Below are 26,184 nucleotides of genomic sequence, written 5' to 3' on the forward strand. Positions count from 1 at the left end.
TATCCAGCCTGCTTTTTTTTTAAAAAAATTTTTTTATAGTTATAGATGGACAGCATGCTTTTATTTTATTTGTTTATTTTTATGTGGTGCTGAGGATCGAACCCAGTGCCTCACAAGTATAAGGCAAGCACTCTACCGCTGAGCCAAGCCCCAGCCCCCAGCCTGCTTTGAATTGCAGAAAAGCTGAATTCAAATTTCAAATATGGGAATGATGAAAATAACAAATCATTGGCTGAAGAAGGAAATAAATCATAGTTTGGGGTCCAAGGGTATTATCTGATGAAGGAATGAAGGGATTTTTTTTTGTGTGTGTGTGTGATGCTGGCCCAGGGCCTTGTGTATGTGAGGCAAGCACTCTACCAACTGACCTATATCCCCAGCCCCTGAAGATTTATTTTTAATACAACTTACATGCTGTTAGAAATTTTTAGACTATTTACTGTTACTTGAAAGATTATCTTCACTAAGTGGAAAGCACTTCGTGTGTACTGAACTACAGTGGATTCCTGTGTTAGGTGAAACTCCTTTTCATTGCTTTAATGATCAAGGAAGTCAAGTTGACATGTGCGGACACAAAAGATCAAAACACACACTATGCTGGTCTGGTTGCTCAAGACTGTAATCCCAGCAATCCCAGTGCTCTGGAGGCTGAGACAGGAGAATTACAAGTTCAAAGCCAGCTTCAGCAAAAGCCAGGCACTAAGCAACTCAGTAAGACCCTTTCTCTAAATAAAATATAAAATCAGGCCGGGGATATGGCTCAATGGTTGAGTGCCCCTGAGTCCAATCCCCAGTATCGCCCCCAAACAACAACAACAACAAAAACCCACTGTAATTTAAACAATGGCTGAGTTGGTTTACAGATTAATAAAAAAGTCAGGTATGCCAAGCTGAGTCTGATGACATTCTAATGGATAACAAGTGAGTGAAACTTTGTAACAAGATTTGCTTAAAGTTTTGTTATAACATCATAGTTGTGATGTATTTCTTTTCATATTATGGGACATTTTAACATGAAATCCCATGATGCTTGTGCATGCATATAGCAAAAAAGTAGAACCATTCATACAAAATAGTAAAATTGTTTATTGTCAAATAATACTGTAAACTATTTAGCCATTATTTAGCCAACAGGCCTCAACTGAGGGTCTTCTTCAACTAGCTTTGTACTTTGGTTACTCTCTTCCTGGAATTCGCACCTAGCTCAGAAACTTGGGAGCCCAGAGAGACCCCAGTACTTTCAAAAACTGCCCCGGAGATTCCCACATGCAGCCAAGGATGGGAACTACCCATTTAACAAAAATTTCCCTTTTAAATGTGAAACTTTTTACTTTTGATGCATAAGTGTCCTGAAGTGTTATCATTGTTTTCATTTTGCAGATGCATGTGCATATGTATATAAAGTACATAAACAATTTTACTATTTTGTATGAATGGTTCATACAAAATAGTAAAATTGTTTATTGTCAATTAAAAAGTAATGGCAACGAAAGTGCTTGCACTTATTTAGGTTGGAACCCCTCTTCAAAGCTCAGCCGCGGTGAAATAACCGGGTCTTCCCCAAACTTGACTTGATCCCTTGGTGGAGCCGCAGCGCGCGTGCACAGTTTGATCCTCCGCGCGGGCAGCGTAGTGGCAGCTCCCAGCGCGTGCGCAGTCGCCTGGGGGGGCAGGCCTGCCCCGCCCCTCTGACCCCGCCCCCGGAAGGTCTAAGGCGCCCTCCCAGCCCGAATCCCGGGTTGTGCAAGATGGATGGTGCTCGCCCTGCACGGCTCGCCCTCCGACTGCTGCTCCTCCTGGCGTTGCCTGCCTTCGGGTGGCTGACGACGAATGCCCGGGAGCCTCCGCCGGAGCTGTCCGGAGCCCCACGGGTAGGACACGGCGGGTGCGGCTGTCCGCTTCGAGTCAGACCTGCGGGGAGGCCAGGTCGCTCCAGCGACTCCCCTCACCTCGCGCCGGGGAGCTGGGGCTGTGGTTCGACCCAAAAGGAAGGGTGAGGGGAAGCACCGTGGGAAATGGAATGGTGGGGAGCCGGAGGCGAGAGAGAGAGAGAAGGAACCAATTGGGACACCTTAATGTGTGGCCGAGTCTCGGGCCGCAAAGCTTCGAGATTCTTAGAGCAGTCCAAACAGTTGCTCCTCCTGCTGGAGCTTTTCTGTCTAAAGTGCGCGATCACCCTTGACCTCAGGGTTTTGTTGTGGCATCTTCCTGGGCTAGAGCAGTCCTAGCCCGGCAGTGTTTGTGTTCGGGAAATGTGAAAGTTACCCGCTTAGTGTATTTCCCGCTTAGTGTATTTCTTAGTGTATTTCCTCGGCTGGCGGTGGGGAAGGAGTTCCTTCCCAGGCTGAGGGGTTAGAGAAAAGGAGAGGCTGAAGACCTGACTCCTCGTTTTGTCCGATGTGTTAATAGTGCTCCTTCAGGTGTGGCCGGGGGCGGGGCCCACTGTGTGTTAGGAGACCCTGAACCCGTGAGAACCTTTGCATCATTGTATTACAAAGCAGCCGTGATATTGGCCTTTTTTCAGTTGTATAGTCAGGAAAAGTTTGAAGATTTTAAAATACAATTTTTCCCAGAAAGAAAAGAAACTAGGGAAGTACATCTTACTCAAGTCTGGACTTGAGTAAAATAAATACAGAGGTGACTGACAAAATGTCACTTAAAAACAACAACAACAAACTTTTATGTCCCTGGTACAAAAATGACGAGGATGTCTGTTTTAGTTCTGCTGGCACATTCCAGAGAGCCACAACATTGAGAGCTCATAAGGACCACTTTTATGTGAAATTATTTGTGTGTTACAGTTGCATATAATTAAAAATAGAAATGCCATGGACAAGCACCAAGAAACCAAATAAAAATGAAATAATTTTAAAGTTAGGGAGATAATGACTTTGTTTCTCCCTTTTTCATCTATAAAGATGTATCGTTGTTATTTATCAACCCAAAACACATTTGGGTCTGTCTGAAAATCTGAGAAAAAAAGAGTTTAGCTGAAAGGTTAAGTACACTGCACTGTGGCTTGGGTGTTAGTGATTTCACCATTTCAGTTCTCCCTTCTTATCATTCCACTTTTGGAAAGTTCAAATCTAAACTCGGAATTTCATAAACTAAATTAATGCAGAATAGCTAGAAAGACAGTCTCATTAGTTGGGATAGAAACATGAGATGCTGAAATCGATTCATCCAAGTTCTTTTTCAAAGTTGAAAATTTTCGCTGGGTGTAGTGGCGCACACCTGTAATCCCAGGGGCTCTTTAGGCTGAGGCAGGAGGAACATCAGTTCAAAGCCAGCCTCAGCAAAAGCCAGGTGCTAAGCAACTCAGTGAGACCCTGTCTCTAAATAAAATACAAAAAAGGGCTGGAGATGTGGTTCAGTGATCAAATGCCCCTGAGTTCAGTCTCTGGTACCAAAACAAAAAAGAAAGAAAGAAAAAGAAAAAAATGTACAGAAAACTTGTAAGAATTTTACAGTGGTCCTCCATGTCAGATAAGTGCTCTTCAGTAGAACTTTGTGCAGTGATTGTTAATTTTCCTACCATTGTAGTAGCTATAGTTGTGGTCACTGAGCACTTGAAATGTGGCCAATGTAAATGAAGGACTGGCTTTTAAATTTTTTATTTAATTTTAAGTAATTTATGTAGCCATGTGCCATTAGAGGGTGCCAGATTTTACTTATAGACTACTAATATTAACATTTTTCTGAACTTACTTTGTTACATACTTGTTCATCTGTCCATCCTTATATCCAGCCTGATATAAATTTAAGACAACTGGTTGAAGTCAAGAAAATTTTTCCTGTCTTCCTGCAAGGACTCACATTTACTGTATTCTAAGCATTTTCACTTTCATGTGTATGCATTTGTCAGACTGCAAAATATTTAAAGCTTTTGTAGTACATTCTTTGTTTTTTTCCTTTTTCTTTTTTGGTACTAAGAATTGAACCCAGGGGAGCTTACCCACTGAGTCACATTCTCAGCTCTTTTTTATTTTTAGAGACAGGATCTTGCCAAATTGCTTAAGGCCTTGCTAAATTGCTGAGGTTGGCTTTGAACCTGAGAGCCTCCTGCCTCAGCCTCCCAAATTGCTGGGATTACAGGCAAATCCACTGTGCCTGGCTGTAGTACATTCTTCTAATGTTAACTTGGTTTCCAGAGATTTTTAGATAATAATATCTTTTGAATGGGTACTTGTTTTATATATTTCTCCCAGACTTAATTTAAACCAACAGTTGATTCTCTTTTTCTTTAGGAAGCCAGTTGTGTCCCAGATAGGCAGACAGTGAGTAAAGATCTGAAAATGGGTGGGGAGAAACTTCAGTTTTGACATCTACTTTCTAGGCATACACAACCATGGCTTACAAGTCTGAACTTCCAGTTCAATCAGAGGTTTTTAGAACAAGAAATGTGAGTTTTGAACTTAGTTTTAGGAGGCAGTAAAGAATGAAATTCCCTTCTGCACTGAAGTCATTGAGAAGGATCTAAAAGAATTTATTTTATTTTATTGGTGCTGGGGATTAAACCCAGGGCCTTGCACATGCTAAGTGTGCACTTTACTACTTAGCTACACTCCCAGTACCCCAAAAGAATTAATTAAACTTGAGTCTCTGGAAAATACAGTGTGTTTGGTCTATTAATTGTCTTTTATAAACCCTGTATTTTACTAAGCAAGCAGTAGGTTTATGTTCAGTAAATGACTAACAATGTTGTAGTATAGATTTGCTGCTGAAAGGCAGAAGCTGAAAATGGTTTCTATTTTGTTCTGTTATTGGAGATTCTCTCTAGGCAGTTAGAAACAGCTTTTGTAGTTTGGTAAGAGGAACTTTTAATTGGACTTTGGATTAAAAAAACAATGTAGAAGATGCTGTCCTTTCTCCATTGCATGCTTTTAGCACCTTTGTCTAATATAAGGTAGTTGTAATTTTGTTGATTGGTCTCTGTGTCCTCTAATCTGTACCATTGGTCTACCTGCCTATTTTGGTACCAGTACGATGCTGTTTTTGTTACTATTGCTCAATAGTATAGTTTGAAATCTGGTATCGCTATACCACCTGTTTCACTCTTCCTGCTTAGAATTACTTTAGCTATTCTGGGTCTTTTATTTCTCCAGATGAATTTCATGATTGCTTTTTCTATTTCTTCGAGGAATGCCATTGGGATTTTGATTGGCATTGCATTAAACCTATAGAGTACTTTTGGTAGTATGGCCATTTTAATGATATTAATTCTGCCTAACCATGAGCAAGGTATATCTTTCCATCTTCTAAGATCTTCTTCTATTTCCCTCTTTAGTGTTCCGTAGTTTTCGTTGAAAAGGTCTTTCACCTCTTTTGTTAGGTTGATTCCCAAATATTTTTTTTTTTTTTTTTTTGAGGATATTGTGACACAATGGAATATTACTCAGCATTAAAAAATAACAAAATCATGGCATTTGCAGGGAAATGGATGGCACTAAAGCAAATTATGCTAAGTGAAGTCAGCCAATCCCTAAAAAACAAATGCCGAATGTCTTCTCTGATATAAGGGAGGTGACTCAAAACAGAGTAGGAAGGAAGAGCATGAGAAGAAAATTACCATGAAACAAGGAAAAGAGGAGGAAGGGAAAGGGAGGGAGAAGGGAGTTGCACGGAAGATGGAAGGAAACCCTCATGGGTTCACAAAATACATATATGACGGTGTGAGAGGGAAGGGAAGGAAAAAAAGAGAGAGAGGTAAGTGTCAGAGTAGAATGGGTAGAGAATAGTGATGGGAGGGGAGGGGAGGGGAGGGGGGATAGGGAGGGCAGCAGAATACAACTGACACTAGGATTGCTGTATGTATACACATGGATGCATAACCAATGTTATCCTGCAATCTGTATACGTGGAAAAATGAGAATTCATACCCTATTTGAATCAAATATGATATGTCAAGATCATTGTATTGTCTTGAGCAACTTAAAAAAAAAACAAAAAACAATGTACCCACCAACTGGATGGCTTATTGAGTGATATGTTTTAGAGTTTTCATTGATTCTAACTGAAGCTTACTCTAGATCAAGGTGGACTAGGAAGAACCAAACTGGTTCTGAGGAATTACTGGTTGCAGAGCTTCCTTGGTTCCTAGAGTAGTTGGGAAGTGCACCAAAGTTGGCTTAAACATATGATTGGGCCTTATGTGGTATGAATCCTTCTCCACAAATTGTCCCTGGAGTCAGCCAACCTCATGAAATCATGTCAGTCTTATTCTCTCTTCTGTTGGAAATTGTAGCTATGTCACATGGGGATATGTTTTGAGAAATGTAACCTTAGATGATTTTGATGTTGTATGAGTGGTATAGAACATACTTACACAAGGACAGCTATGCCATCAATAGATGATACATTTGTATGGGGCCACTGTCATATGTAGTCTCTTGTTTGCTGAAACATTATGTGGAGCATGACTGTGTATAAATATAAGGTATTAGGGATACTCGCAAACCAAGAAATACTTGTTTTTTATGTTTATGAGTAAATTTTCTATTTTTAAATTAAGAATACAACCCAAGGATAACCATATTTGAGAGGAATGTATTGTTTTGTTCTATGATAACAATGTCTTGTGTGAAAACTTAGGAAATAAAGCACAGATTGTAGTTCCGGTGGTCAGTGATAGTACTTTGTGAAATAGTGCTTCTTTTCTACAGAAAGCATGCCATCAGTAAACTTAATATTTGGGTAGAATGCTTTTGATCATACCTTAATATAGGCAATAAAATGTACACTCTATATACTTGTCCAAGAGTCACACTCAAGAATGGCCAGAGCACCTTCGTTTGTAAAATCAAAATTAAGTTGAAAACAACACAAGTGTCCATGAATAGTGGAATAATTAAATAATTTGTTAATCCTACAGTGGGAATGGTGCATAAAGTAGTGTAATTAGTGACTATAGCTGTGTGCGTCAACAATTTTTATGTGTGTGTGGTACTGGGGATTTGACCCAAGAGCACTCTGCCACTGAACTACAGCCTAGCCCCCTTTTTAAAAATTTTTATTTTGACAAAGAGTTTTGCCAAGTGGCCCATTCTGCTCTCAAACTTGTGATCTTCCTGCCTTAGCCTGAAGATTACAGGTGTGCATCACTGCACATAGCATGCATCAACAATTTTAAATAGAAGAAACAAATTTTGGAAGAATACATAAAATATTCCATTTATATAAAGCTTAGAAACAGATGAAACTAGGTAATGTTATTAGAGATATACAGATAGTAAAACTATGATGAAGCTGGGGATTGAACCAAGAGGCATTCTACCAAAACTATGATGAAGCAGGAATTAATTAACCTGGAAATAGTGCTCCATTATAGATAATTATAATGCATCAATAAAAATGTGGAGGGAATAAAAGAGATTCCCTCTGAGGAGAGGAGGGGGCTTTGACAGCTTCATGCAGGGACTTCTAAAGCATGAGTAATATTCTAGATTTTAACCTAGGTAGTAGTTACATGGGGACTAATCTTTTTAAACTCTACATGACATTTATATTCTCATGTATGTAATATATTTCACAATGGAAAAAGCATGTAGATTATTTCAAAATTGGAATTGTAATCAAGTCATAAAAAGTCTATAATAAAATATAATTTTTTTGTTCTTTTGAGGTTATTTATTTATTTATTTCCAGTACTGGGGATTGAACCCAGAGGCATTCTACCACTGAAATACATCTTCAGATCCTTATTTTTTTTTTATTTTGAGACAGGGTCTCACTAAGCTACTGTGGCTGGCCTTGAACTTGTGATCCTCCTGCCTCAGACTCCCAAATTACTGGGACTACCAATGTATTTCACTGTACCCAGCAATGGTTTTTTAAAATATTCTTTTCATGCTCTTATAAGGGATGATACAATAAAAATAATTTGTGAAATGAATACCTGTCTATTTATATTTGTTTTGCAGGATGGCGTCAAAATTAATGTAACTACCCTGAAAGATGATGGGGAGGTATCTAAAGAACAGGTTTGTTTCTTTTTCATTATGTTTTTAATATATAATTTAGCCAAATGAAATGCAGTGGATTTTACTTTTATTCTATTTGTTCATTTTCTGTTGCTATAACAAAATACCTGAGCTAGGCTACTTTATAAAGAAAGAGGTATATTTAGCAGTTTAATTAACAGTTAGGGAAATTCAAGGGCTTATTGCTGGAGTCAGCTTGGAACACCTTGTGGCAGATGGTACCATAGTGGCAAGAGCACATGTGGGAGTGAAAGATCACATTGCCAGATAGGAAGCCAAAGAGAGTCTGGAGTCTCACAGTTCCTTCTGAGGACATGCTTTCAGCAACTTATGGACTTCCAAGTTGACCCATATCTTAAAAGTCCTGCCACCTCAACACCACAACACTGACCAACCCTCTAACACATGATTTCTTAGGACAAACAACATGTAAACCATAGCACCTCTACATGTAATTTAGTTAGACAATGTATTTTTGACATGAAGAGTTTGTAATTTATAAACCACTGGAATTAATGTATATGCTGCTTTATTTTAAGGTTGTTCTTAACATAACCTATGAGAGTGGACAGGTATATGTAAATGACTTACCTGTAAATAGTGGTGTAACCCGAATAAGCTGTCAGACTTTGATAGGTGAGTACTACTAAATCATTTCCAAAGTATTCTGTTTTTAATAATACTAAATAATAAGATTCTTGGATGTTATACATGTCCATTTTAAAGCAATAATACACATCATTTCTCTAATATACAATACCAATGTGCTTAAAACTGTGTGCTTTATATTGGTTACTGATGGGATGTCGACCATTTTCTTTCATGAGATTGGCATTGATGGGACTGCATTTCTGGGAGGGTCATCAGTATAAGCATGCATATACTGAGGTAGGATAGCAAAAGCTGAAATCTTGGAGAATCACTTTCCACGATTGGAGAAAATGAACTGTTGGTATAATTGTCAGTTTCTTCTACCCTTATGTCAGTAGAACATTTTTCTTTTTAACCTTTTAAATTTTTTAATTGTTTAAAGATAAGCAAATATATTACATTGGAATAGACCATATTATTCAAATGAAAAAAGGAATGTAAATTATCTCTTGTGCTGTGCTGTTTGTCAGAAACAAGTGACTAATCCTATCCCTTACCCAGAGAGAGGGAGTCATGCAAAGGCAAGCATCTTTGAGGGTCATTTTTGAAAGTTGGCTGCCACAGTGAGGAAGTCAGAATGTGAAGGGCTTCTGTTTTTAATTTAGTTTTAATTTATAGTAGGGGTATCAGATTTGGGGGCTGAAGAGTATCCATTGTGATGTTTTTGTATGACTGCATTTTCTCACTCCCTCTTGTGCCTTAGGCTTTGGGCATACAGAAATGCTAACAAGGCTGTAAGGGCAATCAGTGAGTTAACAGTTAGAAACACTGACATGGAAACAGGTGTGGTGATACACACCGGTAGTCCCAGCATTTGAGAGGCTGAGGTGGGAGAATTACTTGAGCCTAGGAGTTCAAAGCCAGCCTAGGCAGCATAGTGATACCCTGTCTCAAGAGAAAAATGAAGGGCTGGGAATGTGGCTCAAGTGGTAGCGCACTCGCCTGGCATGCATGCGGCCCGGGTTCGATCCTCAGCACCACATACAAACAAAGATGTTGTGTCTGCCGAAAACTAAAAAAAAAAATAATAAATATTAAAATTCTCAAAAAAAAAAAAAAATGAAGCTGGGTGCTGTGGCACATGCCTGTAATCCCAGTGGCTTGGGAGGCTGAGTCAGCAGGAGGATCATGAGTTCAAATCCAGCCTCGGCAAAAGCAAGGCGCTAAGCAATCCAGTGAGACCCTATCTCTAAATTAAATTCAAAATAGGGCTGGGGATGTGGCTCAGTGGTTGAGGGCCCCTGAATTCAATCCCCAGTACCAAAAAAAAAAAAAAAAAAGGAAAGAAAAGAAATGTAAGGGACTAGGCCTGTATAGTTCAGTGGTAGAACACAGGACTAGTATGTAAAAGGCCCTGGGTTTGACCTCAGAACCTCAAAACAAAGCAAAAAACAAAACAGAAACAAAAGTGCACTGAGATGAATCATGAAAAGGGGGCATTTTACAGTTACAAGTGTCCAAGGATATTTCGAGTGGGGATTAGGAAGGCTAGAGAGGGAGCCCAGCCCCAAATAGAAGCCTGAAGGAAGACCAGTCAGAGAAGTACCAGAAAATTCATGGGGATGCCATTGACAGTGTTTGAGCAAGGAATATAATTAAAACTGTTATAGTAAGGTAAATCAGGCAATGTTGCATGAATGGTTTAGAGGGGGAGAGACTATAGGGGAATAACTAGGTAGCCATTATGATTCTGGGTGGTTAGTGAATTAGATATAGGGATATTCTAGACAAAAGGAATACCTCTATAAAGGCAAGAAATCAGTTTAAACTGCTAGGTCTGCATTCAGATATCCGTTAGGTTCCTGTTTGATAAATCCTGAGATTATTTGAAGGACAACAACTAAATGCTCCTTTTGTGGTGGTATCATTGGGTGTGTTGCTTTATCTTTTTCTATAGCACTTTCTAATTTAATAGAAGAGCCACTGGCTCCATAAATACCTGCAACTACTCCACCCCATTTCATTTGGGGTTGGGGTTGGGGGTAGGAGTATATTCCTACCTAAAGAGGAACATAGCTAGTACCTACCCTACCTGTCCTTTACTAGGCTTGTCCCATTCTTTTCCCCCTTCCTGCCCTCTCCAACAGTAACAAATCACTTATAGAGGAAAGAATTTGGGGGGGGGGACTTATGTTGCGCCTCTTCTATCACTGGGTTTTGTGGATGAATGTATGTGCTTATTTTGCTAAACCATGGGATTGACTGTCTTGTGGCCTGCTTTGTCCATAGTTACACTCTTTTGGCTCCTCACTACCAACCTGTATAAAATGGATAGGAAAGATGTTGCTGGTGTAGCATTTCTTATAAAATTAAAAGATTGCCAAGCATCTCCCCTTTTCAAACAAGCATAAGCCCTTGTCAGGGTTGTCAAGTTGTCTTTGTTTTTATAAATCTGAAATAGTCTTAAGGTCAGGGATGAAGAAGCCAATGAAAATGGTTTTCAATGGTATTGTTTCATGTAAATGTCATCAGAATAAACAAATTCAATAACAAATTTGGTGGCAATCTTTGCTCAAAGTTGTCACTACTTTTTTTTTATAGTGAAGAATGAAAATCTGGAAAATTTGGAGGAAAAGGAATATTTTGGAATTGTCAGTGTAAGGATTTTAGTTCATGAGTGGCCTATGACATCGGGTTCCAGTTTGCAACTAATTGTCATTCAAGAAGAGGTAGTAGAGATTGATGGAAAACAAGTAAGATAGTATGCTTGTTAACTGGGAATTGTTAAGATTTCAATTTGTGCTAGGTATGCATGTGTTCAATTATTTCTTTCTAACTTGATAAGGAAGAAGCTACCCTAACATTGCTTATATCTAATCAGTTAGCATTTTTATTATTTTAGCATCTTAAGTATATTAATTTTTTAAAATTTGCTTATTTGGGGCTGGGGTTGTGGCTCAGTGGTAGAGCACTTGCCTAGCATGTGTGAGGCGCACTGGGTTCAATTCTCAGCACCACATATAAATAAATTAATAAAGGTCCATGAACAGTTTTTTTTTTTAAATTTGCTTATTTGTATGTCATATCACTTAATTGTTATAAATATCATTAAACAAAAAGTTAAGTGAAGAGATTGAATTTGGTTCATAGTTCAGCTACCATTTCCTTTTACTAAGTCTATGTATAAATTGAATGGAACTGGGATTGTGTGAATGCTAAAGCAGACAGGAATATGATTCAAATTGCAAATTAAATGCTCCAAAGTGGGAGTGGGAGGGTATAAGAAATAATTGTCTGAATAAGTCAAGTTTTTTAATTATAGAAATCAGGGAGGAAAATTGACTTTTTAAGTTCTCATGGTTCTAGGCCAGTATTTAAAATACAGGTACTTATTTTTTTCTTTCATAGGCTCAACAGAAGGAAGTTACCGAAATTGATATTTTAGTTAAGAACCAGGGAGTACTCAGACATTCAAACTACACCCTTCCTTTGGAAGAAAGCATGTTATACTCTATTTCCCGAGACAGTGACAATTTATTTACCCTTCCCAACCTCTCCAAAAAAGGTATTTAAAGGCCATAATTTAACATATTAAGGAAACTATTTCTTTAGTTAGTAGCTATATTATATACTCTTGAACTTTGGACTCTTTATATTACTTGTAAAAGCTGCCATATGTGTTTAATATGTTTGGAAATAAGCTTCTTTAAAAAAATATTTAAGGGGCTGGGGTGTAGCCCAGTGGTAGAGCACTTGCCTTGCACGCATAAGGCCCTGGGTTTGATTCCCAGCACCACAGAAGTCTCATAACATGTATTAGTATGTATGTCCATTTAAGGACTTTAGGAATCTTATTTTGAGCCTTAGTAGAATGTGATCAGTGCTGCTGGTGTGGTGACAATTTTCAGTAATTGCCCATTCTTACTCTGGGTACTTATCAAAAATATAATATTGTAAATGTTCATTTAAAGGAAGAAGTATTCATTTTCCACTGTAGGCTATAGAATTATTAAATTTATACTTTGTATGTGACTAAATTATAACTTCTTCTAAGTGCCTAAGTGTTGCCCTTCTGGTGCTTAAATCGGGGAATAAAATGTTTTTATTTTTTTCTCCCATTGTAAAAGGTATGTACTTACTATCCTGAATGTGGCATAATACCTAAATGTTATTGGCATAATAATCTTATGACTTTTAGAAGAGACTCAAGTATGTTGCTAGCATTTTGGTAACTTTGTTCTTCCTCAGTGGAAAGTGTTAGTTCACTGCAGACCACCAGCCAGTATCTTCTCAGGAATGTGGAAACCACTATAGATGAAAATGCTTTACCTGGAAAATTACCTGAAACTCCTCTCAGAGCAGAGCCTCCATCCTCATATAAGGTAAATTGAGCCTTTGGTGTTACCAACCTTTATGGCTGTCGTGAAAAAAGTAGTAATATTTAAAATGAGGAAGAAACCATGAAGATCAGAACTATGGAACATTGTTAATAATGGACTTGGTGATATTTTTAGGTATTCCTATTTTATTCTTTAAGCTTCATTTAATACTAATGTAGTCATATCATGATTATTAAGGCACTGAATTTCATTTGGTTGAGAATTCCCAGTTCCAGAATTCTCATATTTCTATTTCTTTTTATTCTACAGCTATTACTTTATATACACACAGATACATTTGTGCCCCCAGGATCTTGTATGATGATTAAGCACAGGTGGTTAAAAGTATACTTTCTGGATTCAGGTTGCCTAGTTTGAAACCTGGCCTGCCATTTACTAGTTGTGTAGCAAATTCTTAACCTTTGTAACCTGTTTCATTATTTGTGCTTAATCTCTAAAGTAGTATGAAGTATTTCATTAAGTTGTAAGGGTAAAATAAGATGGATATTATGTATAAATATTTATGTATTGGCACCTACTAAGTACTCATTATCCTGACATGTATACTGCTGACTAGGATACAGTTCAGAAATATGCAGGTATCTCTTCCTATTAGTTAGACCCCTTGCCCCAAATAATTTCCATTTAAATGAGAAAAGTCTGTGGTTAGCCTACATAGAAGAGAAGTTAAGATCAGAATTGCTTATTTGGAGTTGATGGAGAAATCTAGGTCACTTTGGCAGTTTGGACTGTGATACCCTCACCCTATCTAACCCCAACCCCTGCAGCAGGTCAGCACCAGAACAGACTGTCTTCATATCTCATGCCATTAGTGCCCACTTTAGGTTCTTTTCTTGCTTGTCAAGAAATATTTTGTACACAATGAACCTCCCACCTGTTCTAAAAGCTATTAAGTTTGTCTTTCTCTTTCTTGTCTTCCAATTACTTGAAACAGTTCATTATATTAGGTTTTTTTTTTTTTTTTGCATTTGATGTGTAGTTAAGACTACAGTATAAATAATCTTAAAGGATACTAACATTTCTGGCTCTATATTTCTGGAACATAATTTTTTAAGTTTGTAAATAACTTATTAAGGTACATTTTAGAATAAAATGCACCTGTTTAAAATATACCGTTAGTTTTTGTATTTTTTTTTTTTTTTTTGTGGTGCTGGGGATTGAACACAGAGCCTCAAGTGTGTGAATAAGTACTCTACCATTGAACTATACCCTCAGCCCTAAAAATACATTTCGTTTTGACAGTCATGTAACCATTACCACAATCATTTTAAGTTTGTGGAACTTTTATATCTAATTAAAACTCATTTTCCAGGTAATGTGTCAGTGGATGGAAAAGTTCAGAAAAGATCTGTGTAAGTTCTGGAGCAGTGTTTTCCCAGTGTTCTTTATGTTTTTGAACGTCATGGTGGTTGGAATTCTAGGAGCAGCTGGGGTCATAACCATCTTAAAGGTGCTTTTCCCAGTTTCTAAATACAAGTAAGTATTTGTTTTTGAAACAGTATTTTTAGTTATTAAAATATGGGTTATATTTAGTTTAGAGAAGAAATATAAAAATAAGGAGGGAAAGAGAAGTGGGAGGGGGGAAGAATACTTTTTTCTAATTTCCAACTTTAGTAAAATTAAAATATCGTGATCAAAATACTTTGAGAGACTCAAATGTGAATAAGACAAGCTCTAAGAACTTGGTAGGGAGAGAAAGGAAACATATGCTTATAATGGAGAAAGTGCAGTGTATAAGGTCAGAAATCAGCAAGAGGAATTCACTGTATATTTTCAATCCCAAAGTATCAGTTTAAAATGTAGTTAATTTCAGACTGGCAAGATACTAATTGCAGCATTCTTCCTATTAGAAAATAAAAGCTAAACTAGAAGCCTCTTAGTCATTTATCAATGAGGACTTGACTAAATGGCACATAGGCAATGAGATTTTCTGTGGCCCAATAAATCCAAAATCTGCTGGGGGGGGGTGTTCACCCAAATTATTGCAATGAGAGAATAGTTTATTTCTAACCAATAGGCATGAGAGAGTAAAGGTTGAGAGCTTTCCTCCTCAGTTTTCCCCCCCACTGTACTGGGGAGTGAATCCAGGACCTTGTACATGCTAAGCAAGTACTCTTATCACAGAGCTCCATCCCCACCCATTTTTAAAATTTTATTTTGGCATAGGGTCTTGCTAAGTGGCCCAGGATGGTCTAAAGCTTATGATCCTCCTGCTGTGCTTCCTGAGTTGCTGCCATGATAGCCTGTGTAATACCATGCCTAGTTACTGTGATCTTTTAATAAGATCTTTGCTAGTTGCTTAGGGCAACTTTTTCTTCTTTCATTGTTCTTTGTATGGGCCAGATGCAGAGGCCCATGGGGCATTTTACCAATAAGCTACATCCGGCCATTTTCATTTTTTATTTTAATACTCGTAGGGCCTCAGGGCTGGGGTTGTGGCTCAGAGGTAGAGTGCTTGCCTCGCACATGCGACAACCCTGGGTTTGATCCTCAGCACCACCTATAAATAAATAAACAAACAAATAAATAAATGTATTGTGTCAACTAAAAAATATTTTTAAAAAATTTAAAAAAGACATGTAGGGCCTCTAAGTTGCTGAGGCTGGACTTGAACTTGTGATCCTCCTATCTTAGCCTCTGGGATTGCTGAGATTACAGGTGTGTACTGCCACACCCAATCCCTGTAATTCCTTTCTATTACCTAAGTCAGTTTGGTAAAAATGAATTTTGGGCTTAAGAGTTTGTATAACAATTATAAAAATGTCAGAAGCAAAGCATTTAACCACAGGTAATTATAACCTTGAAGTAGCTAGCCTTATCTCACACAAACTATTGGTGGAGGAACTATTTTTATCTTTGATAATAATTAATCATCTTATATTTCAGAGCGATTCTTCAGATGGATAAAGTGAATGTTTTACCTGTGGCAACCATCAATTTATATCCAGATGGCTCTGAGAAAACAACAGAACACCTTGAAGATAAAACATGTATTTAAAATACCATCTCAAATCATGGACTCTGAATTACTATATTGTTTCCAAATTTGCCACTTCAATATAATTGTTTTTAAAAATCGTTAAGAATCAGTTTATGCATAGCAAAATTGCCAAACTCCTAAGACTGCCTTAAAATTGACCTTTATAAAGTTCACATTATTTATAAAAGGGCTTGCTGTTCAAATGAATTAAAGAAAATTTAAGCAAAGTGTATGAGAAGACATGTGAAGAGACTTTGAAATTACCAAAAAGAAAAAAAAAAGGTGAATCAATGCCATGTGCCAATTAAATTCAAGGTGCCTTTAATAAGGAAATTATATCCACTTAATTAATATATGACTTTATGAAAAGCACTTTATGAAATTCTAATTTAAAAGCTCAAGAACTTAACACTTATTTTTGTATTCAATACAATGTGTCTTTATATTGTTTGTGACTCAGTATAAAAATCACTGAAGTACATCATGATTTGATTATATCCTGTATCAAGACTACTTGCCTTGAATACACCAGGATTTAAAAGTAGTAGTGACATGTTCTCACTCTAAAATAAACTGTTTTTGAAGAAAAAAAAAAGTGTAGCTCTTGGTTATAATTACATTAAAACTTTGCCCAGCTCAAAACTTTATGAAGGCATAGGTCTGATTTTTTTCCCCCCACTTACTTAAACTAGTTAAAAACAAGGCTCAGATCAGTTAATGAATCTATTAATATCATGAAATTAAAGTGTGCCCTTGTCTTGTGGTTGTAAATATAGTGCTAATGTTATTTACCCTACAGATATTTTATCTTAATTTTTCTAACCCATCACTCATATTGACTTTGTGTGTGAGAGAGAGAGTGATTGATTGATTGATTCTGGGTCTGTGCAACTCATATTGACATATTTTAGCAATGTGACCTGAGTAGGTATAACTTGTCTTTACTCCATGTAATACTTGCTATTTTGTATCATTAAAAACATTTTTACTTTTTAGCTAGATGTGATGATACATGCCTAGCTACTGAGCTAATGCCCCTGCATGCCTAGTTTTTTTTTTTTCTTTTTTTGGTACCAGGGATTGAACCCAAGGGTGCTTAAACACTGAGCCACATTCCCAGCCCCTTTTTATTTTTTATTTTGAGACAGGATCTCACCAAGTTGCTAAGTTACAAGTGTGTGATACTGTGTTTGGCCACTACTACATTTTTTTATGTCCTTCTTTATTCCCTAAGTTGTTCAAAAGCACTAGTTCTTAACTCCCAAGTGACGACAAGGTCGTATTTTATCCATTAACTATAAGCTTATAGTTAGAACAACAAAGACCATATGGTCTACTGAAGAGGATAGTTGCTTTACTCAGCAGATTCCTATCCTGGCTTCTCTTCTTGGCAGGGAGACTTGAGACCACAGCAAGGTACTCGTTCTCCTTGAGACTCCATTTTCTCTTCTGCAGTTGGGTTGATACAGAACATTAATTTTTTATATGCAATCAAATGGAAATCTCAACCTGAATTTTATACCACTAAATTTCTTCCATTTTATTCACTTTTATTTATACTGTTAACTGTTCTTTTTGTTAAGCTTAGTATCATGAATGGATGAGTTTGATTAGAGTACAATGAATATATCATAGGCTTAGAAATACCTAGCTGCCTGTAGTAGGCAGAATAAAGTTGTTCAGACATTAATTATTTCTCCTCTTTTTAAAAACGCAAAGTAAAGAGTCTTACTCTCAGAAAGAAACAGTCTGTCTGGCTCATGCTTTACCTAGCTACTTGTTTATAACTGGTGAATAATTTTCAGTTATCCACTGGTGTCTAAGGAGGCTAGGGGCCAGTCTCACTCTCTTCATAGGAAGAATAACAGCAGCAAACAGTGGGAGAGAAGATGTTAAACATAAAAAGACAGCTCCAAGTGAAAACATTTGTGTTATAACAGGCAATAGGCAATGTTAAAGTAAAACAAATTTGCAGCTTAAAAAAATTGCCTTTATTTCGAATTAAAAGGATTTTTTAAATCTTACCAGTTTAAAATTTTAGAAAAATATAGCACTCAGTGCAATGAAATACTAAATTTAATTATTTTTCAAAGACTTAAGGCAGATTTCTCACAGTTTACATGTGAGAATTTAGCATGATCCAAATTCAAATATCCATTTCTCATATCTTTCAATGTCTGCAGCAGATACTGATTTAGAAACCTTTTTTAAAGCTATTTCAAAATCTTCCATAGTTGTAGGCATGTGCATTTCTTCTCTTGAAAGATTTCGAATTTCTTCTGGGGTCAAACCCTCAATACGCCTTCTCATTGCCATCAAAGATGCATCCCTAGGTGTTAAAAAGGCCACAAAGTGTTATTTTGACTAAATAAAAATTTTTCATTGTATGTAGTGTAGAATTCCCTAAGATCTTATTAAACATGTAGTATTGCATCAGATCTTACATTGGAATACAAGGTCCGTTCTGAAATATTTTTTTAGTAATTAAATCTTCCATGATGAAATTAAGGATGAATCAATTTAAATCACTGGGCATAAAGCACAAGAAAAAGTTTTTTAAAAAGCCAGCCATTACAAGTGTTCAATAAAATAAACATCATAGACACAGAAGAGAATGTTAGAAAATTAAATATTTATATCCATGTAGCATAAAAGATAAATGATCAATTTAAGTGGTTTCCTCTTTTCCCCTCTATTATAGAAACTTCATTCAAGTACCTCTTTCCTTTCACCATGTTTTATCGTTACTTGTAGCCACAACTTATGCAAAGGCAGCAATAATAGCTGCTTTATCTGTGCACATGTCAACTCTGACCCCCATGAGTCTCACTCTAGAGATGAGAAGGCAAGTGTAGTCAAACCCCCTGTTAAAAAGCATCTGAGGGGCTGAGGTTGTGGCTCTGTGGTCCAGTGCTTGCCTAGCATGTGTGAGGCACTGGGTTTGATTTTCAGCACCACATATAAATAAATAAAGGTCCATCATTTGCTAATAAAAATATTTTTTAAAAAAGCATCTGAGTCTGGGCGCAGTGACTCACACCTGTAATCCCAGCAGTTTGGGAGGCTGAGGCGCCTCAGTGAGACCCTATCTCTAAATAAAATACAAAATAGTGCTGGGGATGTGGCTCAGTAGTTGAGTGCCCCTGAGTTCAATTCTGGGTATGTGGCCCCCACAAAAGAAGCATCTGAGCTAAAATTCAGGATAAAACGTAGCCACATCACCTGGATTAGAGTCTTTTTTTTCTTTTTCTTACTATTCCCACCATCACATTTAGGATATATTCACTGAAAATTAGACTATTAACTGCACTTCATGGATATGCCAACTTAATGTATTTCACATCATTTTTCATATAACAATACAGTGAAGGAATACACCAATAAACTTAATATCCAAGACAATTACCCAGTTCCTATTTAACCCAAATTGTTCTAACACTAACTTCTTGAACTTGTTCAAAATAGTGGTAGACTCTTCACTGATATACAAGATACCCAAATATCTTAACACCTGCTAACATTAACTTAAAATTTGTGACTCTGGGCTGTGGTTGTAGCTCAGTGTTAAGAGCACTTGCCTAGCACCCATGAGGCACAGGGTTTGGTCCTCCACACCACATAAATAAATAAAATAAAGGTTTTTTATTTATTTTTATGTCCATCTACAACTAAAAATGTTTCTTAAAAAATTATGGGGGCTCTCCAGCTCAGATGGAAAAAAAAAAACTTACAACCCTAATCTATGTAGACTACAATCTGGGTCTTTATTCCTCATCTATCTTAACACTGTATAGTAACTTTGTAAAAAGTTTATAATCACAGAAATTTTTGCTTCCAAAATAATACATACCTGCACACGTTGGTAATGTCTGCACCTGAATAACCTTCCATGTTTTCTGCTATGCTTGCAAGGTTAACATCATCAGCCAATTCCAGCTCACGCAGACTTATTCGTAATAGTTCCTCCCTGCCTTTTGCTAATGGTAGAAAGAAGTTTTAAAATGTAAGCCTTCAACATAAACACAGTGTATTATTTTTTTCTCAAGACTACTTTGATTTGCTTTCTAATTCTTAGGGCTCTTTTGCTTGAAATTTCAAGAGCTGTTCCTCACTGAATTTTTGCTTTCCTAAGTTATCAACACTTCTAGGTTCTAAAAGTAGCCAAACTGGTAATGTAAGGAAAGATAGAATACATTTATCTCTTTGTTAATACCATATTCTAAATTGGGAGGGGGGAACTACTGGAGTGTTAACAGGAGCTTTGAGACAAGATTTAAAGGATGATACCTGATGGTAAAGGAATATAGATTCGTTTTTCAAGACGTCGTCTTAAAGCTTCATCTATATCCCAGGGAAAATTAGTAGCTGCTAGAACCATAACCATTTTGGAAGGGTCATCATTTTCAGAAGCACCTCCAACACCTAATAGAAGGGTCAGGAGAGAATAAAAGGACACTAAGTTAGACTATATGAAATAAAGTTAAGCTATTTAAGGATTATCATATTTAGCATAATACAAGGTAGTATGGTTTCACAAAGCTAACTGGTAAGCAGGTGACTGTATAATCCAAGGAAAATGAGTTTTTGTAAAAGTATGCAAAAATATAACTTGGAATAGATTATAATCAAAAGATCAGCTCAGTTCAATTACCTATCAATTAGAAACTTTCTCAAAATCATATATACCCTTTCTAAGGCCAATTTATCTGTACTTATTTCTATTTTAATTTCATGGTCAAGAATAAGACATTAGCATATATTCTAAAAGGGTAAAAGGGTACCTTGTAGATGGCCATTATTTTTCCTTCCTTGTTTTTTGGTAATTGGGATAAAACCAAGTGACACTGTATCAGTGAACCATGTTCCCAGCTCCACTCCCCTTTTTAAAGACAGGGTCTTATGAATTGCCCAGGCTGGCCTCCTGCCTCAGCCTCTCTAGTCACTGGAGTGTGCCACCACTCCTAGCAGTGGCTGTTATTTCTGACATGTCACCACTGCCACTGTATCAAATGTACTGCTATCAATCTCTAGGCAGTATTTACCAGCCCCCTAGGGTCCACCTGGCATTAGGAACACCAGTTAAAAAGAGATGCACCCTGGCTGGGTGCAGTGGCAGATGCCTGTAATCCCAGTGACTTGGAGGCTGAGGCAGGAAGACTGTGAGTTGTAGCCTTAGCAACTTAGCAAGACCCTAAGCAACTCATCAAGACCCTGTCTCTAATAAAATAAAAAAAGGGCTGGGCATGTGGCTCAGTGGTTAATTGCCCCTAGGTTCAATCCCTTGTATTGCCCCGTCCCCTACCAAAAATATTATGCACTGTGATTAAAAAGTTAGCGCTATGGGTAGAGCCAGATCCATTGGAGCTGGAAACAACTGGTATCCTCCCACCTTGAGTTAATTCATGCAGAGACATATATCTACCATCCATTTGAACCAGCAGCTCTGCTTTCACCCTTCTGCTTGCTTCATGCTCTTCAGAAGTCCCTCTTCGACTACAAATGGAATCTATCTCATCAATAAATATGGTGGCTGGAGAATAAAATCGAGCCTAAAGAAGAAACCATGTGACAAGTTTTTATTTCACTTAAAAATAATCGACAGGTTAGCAATTAGAAAATGTCTGAAGAGGCTGCCATACTGTGCACTTTTTCCTCTTGCCCTAATATTGGGGGAAGAAGATAGAATCAAAACAACTAAAATAGACAACATGTGCAGACTTACATATTTAAATATGACAATAATACAATTGGCTACATATGTTTGAGTGGCATACAGGATTATACCATATACTACAACAGCATGAGTAACTATCATGGGGAAACATGTTACAGACATTGGTGCTCTAAAGTTCTAGAAAAATTTGGTTATGGAGAACTACTACTTTAAATAAAATCATTTATTAGAGTTCCTCTAAGAAATTCTAGTTAAACTGACCCTTTTTAAACTGACCCTTGTCTCAGTGGCCGAGTACCCCTGACTTCAATCCCTGGTACCAAAAAAAAAAAAAAAAATTTATTTTGAGAAAGAGTCTTGCTAAATTGCCCAGGGTGTCCTTGAACTTCTGGTTCTTCTGCCTCAGCCTTCCAAATAGCTGGATTACACAGGTGTACCACCATGCCTACCTTATCTTAATCTCTTCAGATATTAAGTAGAATAGTTAATTTGCATATTTCAGTATAAATGGAATGATATAATATATGGACTTTCATGTCTTTTTTCACTTAGCATCATGTTTTCAAGGTTCATGTATGTTGTAGGATGTACAGTACTATATTGCTTTTTATTGCTGATTAGTACACATTTCTTCCTCAAAATAACAGGGAAGATTAATCTTGATCCACTAAATAGGTCTTAGTCAAGTATGAAGCTATGACTCAATGGTATCTAAAACTTAAAGAGACTGAAGATGTAATTTATTACAGTTTATGATTAATCATTATTCAAACCAAATGCTCAAATTAATATAATCATTGCATAAGAATATTTGAACCTAAAATGATGACCAAAGTTTCTAGAAAACAATTTGGATGAACAAAACAGCATTTTAAAGTTTTCTCTAAAAATAGTACCCAGTGGACTGACCTATGGACATTACAAACTTGAACATGCAATCATCCTAGGTCTATCAATTCTCTGAACCGTGAAGCTATGATTTAGTATTCTCTAAGAGGCAACTAATCATGTTGAAGATACTTGCTCCAAAGCATGGATTTTGTTTTAGTTTGTTCATCTGCAAAACCCAAATATTTAAATTCCACTGTATTTTCTAATTAGATATTTGAAATTCTAAGTCTTTAATTCCCTACAAAGGTTTAATTTCATTTTTAAAAAAGTCATTATTTGAGCTTTCAGTACTATGTATAGAATCTTTGTGCTTCTTTTCGAGAAGTGGAGAGAGAATGAACTTTTCCTCATTAAAGTATCCCCCAAAATTCACAAGATTATAGATAGGAACCATCTACCAACAAAACATACATTAACAAAAATTAAATTTCAACCCATTTACTGCCACACCAAGCAGAAGTTATAAGAATCAGTTTACTGAATCTCAATTACTAAGGGTATGCAGAAGGGTCTGACTTCAAGCAGAGGCTATCTGCCCGCCACGTTGGTTTTGGTTGACCTGTGAAAGTGTTGTAGAGATATTTTCAAATATTCTGCCTGCACAGCACTAAGAGGAGTCTCCCTTCCATTTGGAGAACACTGCTCTTTCATATGCCACTACTTCTAAAGAGGCTTCTGAGGATGATTCAGGCGTAGCCAATCAGATCACTTTAATTCTCTGATCAAAGATAATAGTTTCAGGCCTGGACACATGACTCAAAACAGTCCAAATATTTATCATGGCATTACTGCCTGAATAACTGGAAATAAGGACTGATTTCTCTGGGACTACCATAAGGACATTAAGAAGAAGGTATAAGCTTCTGATGGCTATTTTAATTACATCATTGGGACTGACTAAAGTGAAAGCCAACCCAGAGGTCTCAAGATCTAAGAAAAAGATTCATAAGAATTATCAGATTTGGTGGCTCTTGTTAGTCTAATAATCTAAAAGTAATTTTTGAAAATTACCAGTTACATGATTCTATATATTATTATTCTTATTTAAATCATCTAATTGAGTTTCTGACAACTGAATATAAAAGTTCTTGACAACACTACAAAAATTATACAATTACTTTTGTGTATATTTGAAATCTGGCATTTTCACCAAATTTAAGCAGTCTTATTTAAAATACAGGCTTTGAGAGTTGCTTAACATTTTCTGGGGAGGACACATTAACAGAGGTGTCATCTGTAGCAAGTCAAAACCAAGATAGAGGAAGTTTAGTTTTATTTACTCCTTGAGAAAATGAGGCCATGATAACAGGGAAAAAAAAATCTGGCATCAGCAAATGCCCCCTAACCAGGGCAGAAGCTCCAAACTGTAGGCACTGGTTTGTGACTGAGCCAGTGATCAAGTGGGCAACTCAACAACACATTCCATATGCGAGGAAACTTATTTAACAATGGTTAAGATTTTCCCAAGCAAGTCCAGGGAAGCCAGTAAAAAATAATATTTTTTGATAAAGCCTTCTAAATCTCACTATAAAAAATAATGTAGGGCCACCAGTGAAACTCTACATCCTGTACAAACACAATGGGATCCTAATTAGAATAAATTATACTCCATGTACTTATAATGTCAAAATACACTCTACTGTAATGTCTATCTAAAGAGAACAAATTTTAAAAGTAAATAAAATTTTTAAAAAGGAAATAAACTTTTTCTTATTAAAAAAATAAATAAAAAACATAGGGCTGGAAGTAGAGCCCATGCTTATTAGCATGCACAAGACCCTGAGTTCAAGAAAAAGCAAATTAACACTTAGTAAGAGCATACTCCCACAGAAGAAAATAGCTTTATTTCATACCCAGTCCTTTTCAAAATTTTTTATTTTGAGACAGGGTCTTGCTACGTTGCTGAGGCTGGCCTTGAACTTGCATTCCTCTTGCCTCAGCCTCCTATACACTGGGATTACAGGTGTGTGTGCCAAACCTGGCAGAAAATAGTTTTCTTTAATATAAAATCTTACATTAGAAACTATACCAAATAATCTTAAACAGTAACAATGATTTATATTGAGCCCTTATGAATCAGGCTTTTAATTAAGTAATTTATATTCATTAACAGGTTTTACCCTAACATTAGAGAGGTAGGTTTTATGTTAATATCGTCTTATAGATAAAGCAACCAAGGATCAGAAAAGGGCAGGAATTTGAACCCAGGCCACCTGATTATGAAGACTCCATATTTCATTCTATTTAATTAACTTTTATTTTCCAAAAAGACCAAGTTATTCCAGAATATTAGCAATATACTTTTTTTCTTCAAGCAATGCACAAGCAATTTTTTCAAAATGATCGAAGAGATTTCAATTAGATACTTGTTGTGCTATGGACTATTAACAAGCCATTAATTTGCCTGCTGGCTTATGAATTGTCCAAGAGGAAGGAGAAAGCAAATGAAAATTAAAAGAAAACTTTTCAAAAAATGGGTAAACTAAAATTGTGAACACTTTAGTTTGCTTGTTCACTTTGGAGCTTAGGAAGGAAGATTTGATATATTAGTAAGGCCACCTCATGTTTTGTCCACTATGATTAAGAATTCATGTCTTTGTCACTACATACAATAATATAACTCTGTCCTAATACATAATATATAAGTAAGACTGAAGTAATCAATGAAGCTTAACAAGTCTGAAGTATAAAAAGCTGCTGAATTCATCTAAACACTAAAAGAACTTGTCGAATTATATTTCACTACTGGCACTCACATTTGTCAGGGTGGAATAAAGAAAAAGCAACTCAGAATAATAAGAAAAGTACTTTATCCAAAGATTGGGTCATTAAATTCAAGTTATTTGGTATAGTTAATAGACTAGAGGTGATTTAAATTCTACAACTTAAGATTCTCACCTTTTGACATATCATATCATATGATATGACATTTATCATAACTAAGCCTACTGATTTTAAAAATTTCAGACTCCTAGAGCAGATCAGTAATGTTGATCGCATGTGAGCAAGCCCATACATTAATAGATGTGGTTCTAGTTCTGGAGAAAGCAGACAAAATGAAACTCAAGTTACTCATGTTTGTAAAGGATGATACCCACAGGATGATGACTGAACACAATGTCATCCTGCCTACTTAAGTTACAACTCACTTCCTCTCCTTTTAGAGGTAAAGAGTGAATCACTATTGGAGCTGTCTCATTTACCATTTCAAACAGAAGACGAACAAGCTTCTCAGACTCTCCTCTGTATTTGGAAGTCAGAGTTGATGAAGAGACATTGAAGAATGTTGTCTTGCACTCTGTAGCTACTGCTTTAGCAAGAAGGGTCTTTCCTGTGCCAGGCGGGCCAACCATCAATACTCCCTGTTGGAAAGATTATAGCATAAGCAAAGGATTTATCTGGCTTTGTTCTTTTTCTTTTATTGCTTTGTTTTTGAGATGGGTTATCCCTCTGTTGCCAAGAGTTGGCCTCAAACTCCTGGGCTCAAGCAATCCTGGTTCAGTGCCCCTTGTAGCTGGGACTACAGGTGTGAATCAATTCGCAATAATTCATTACTAAGTATCAAATTTCAACCAATTTTATGTTAAAATAAAGGGACAAACACAAAAATAAATAGGATATTTTACCTTAGACTTACTTTATCCATTACCAAAAAAAAAAAAAAAAAAG

The 26,184-nt window shown here is 36.6% G+C and overlaps 2 protein-coding genes across 2 annotated transcripts in view; one reads left to right on the forward strand and one right to left on the reverse strand.

Moving 5' to 3' along the window:
- The first annotated feature begins 1,700 nt into the window (after window positions 1–1,700).
- Window positions 1,701–16,241, forward strand: Ginm1 (glycosylated integral membrane protein 1). Its single transcript, XM_015502121.2, has 8 exons — window positions 1,701–1,871; window positions 7,920–7,979; window positions 8,519–8,615; window positions 11,172–11,323; window positions 11,979–12,135; window positions 12,819–12,952; window positions 14,283–14,446; window positions 15,857–16,241. The coding sequence occupies exons 1-8, from the start codon at window positions 1,749–1,751 to the stop codon at window positions 15,966–15,968; spliced, it is 999 nt and encodes a 332-aa protein (XP_015357607.1). The 5' UTR covers window positions 1,701–1,748; the 3' UTR covers window positions 15,969–16,241.
- A 1,677-nt stretch (window positions 16,242–17,918) lies between these two features.
- Window positions 17,919–26,184, reverse strand: part of Katna1 (katanin catalytic subunit A1) — a 43,299-nt gene continuing 35,033 nt past the window's right edge. The window contains exons 6-10 of the mRNA XM_015502129.2: window positions 25,719–25,877; window positions 21,373–21,499; window positions 20,238–20,372; window positions 19,801–19,927; window positions 17,919–18,279 (exon numbers count right to left, since the gene is read on the reverse strand). Of these exons, the coding sequence (XP_015357615.2) occupies window positions 18,081–18,279; window positions 19,801–19,927; window positions 20,238–20,372; window positions 21,373–21,499; window positions 25,719–25,877 (747 nt within the window). The 3' untranslated portion in view covers window positions 17,919–18,080. The remainder of the gene's footprint in view (window positions 18,280–19,800; window positions 19,928–20,237; window positions 20,373–21,372; window positions 21,500–25,718; window positions 25,878–26,184) is intronic.

Source organism: Marmota marmota, unplaced genomic scaffold, assembly GCF_001458135.2.
Source record: "Marmota marmota marmota unplaced genomic scaffold, marMar, whole genome shotgun sequence".
Lineage (NCBI taxonomy): Eukaryota > Metazoa > Chordata > Mammalia > Rodentia > Sciuridae > Marmota > Marmota marmota.

Coding starts and splice junctions, on each gene's coding strand:
- Ginm1 (XM_015502121.2), top strand. CDS start 1,749: ATGGATGGTGCTCGCCCTGCACGGCTCGCCCTCCGACTGCTGCTCCTC. Junction 8,616..11,171: donor AAGCTGTCAGACTTTGATAG/GTGAGTACTACT, acceptor TTTTTTTTATAG/TGAAGAATGAAAATCTGGAA. Junction 11,324..11,978: donor TAGAGATTGATGGAAAACAA/GTAAGATAGTAT, acceptor TTTCTTTCATAG/GCTCAACAGAAGGAAGTTAC.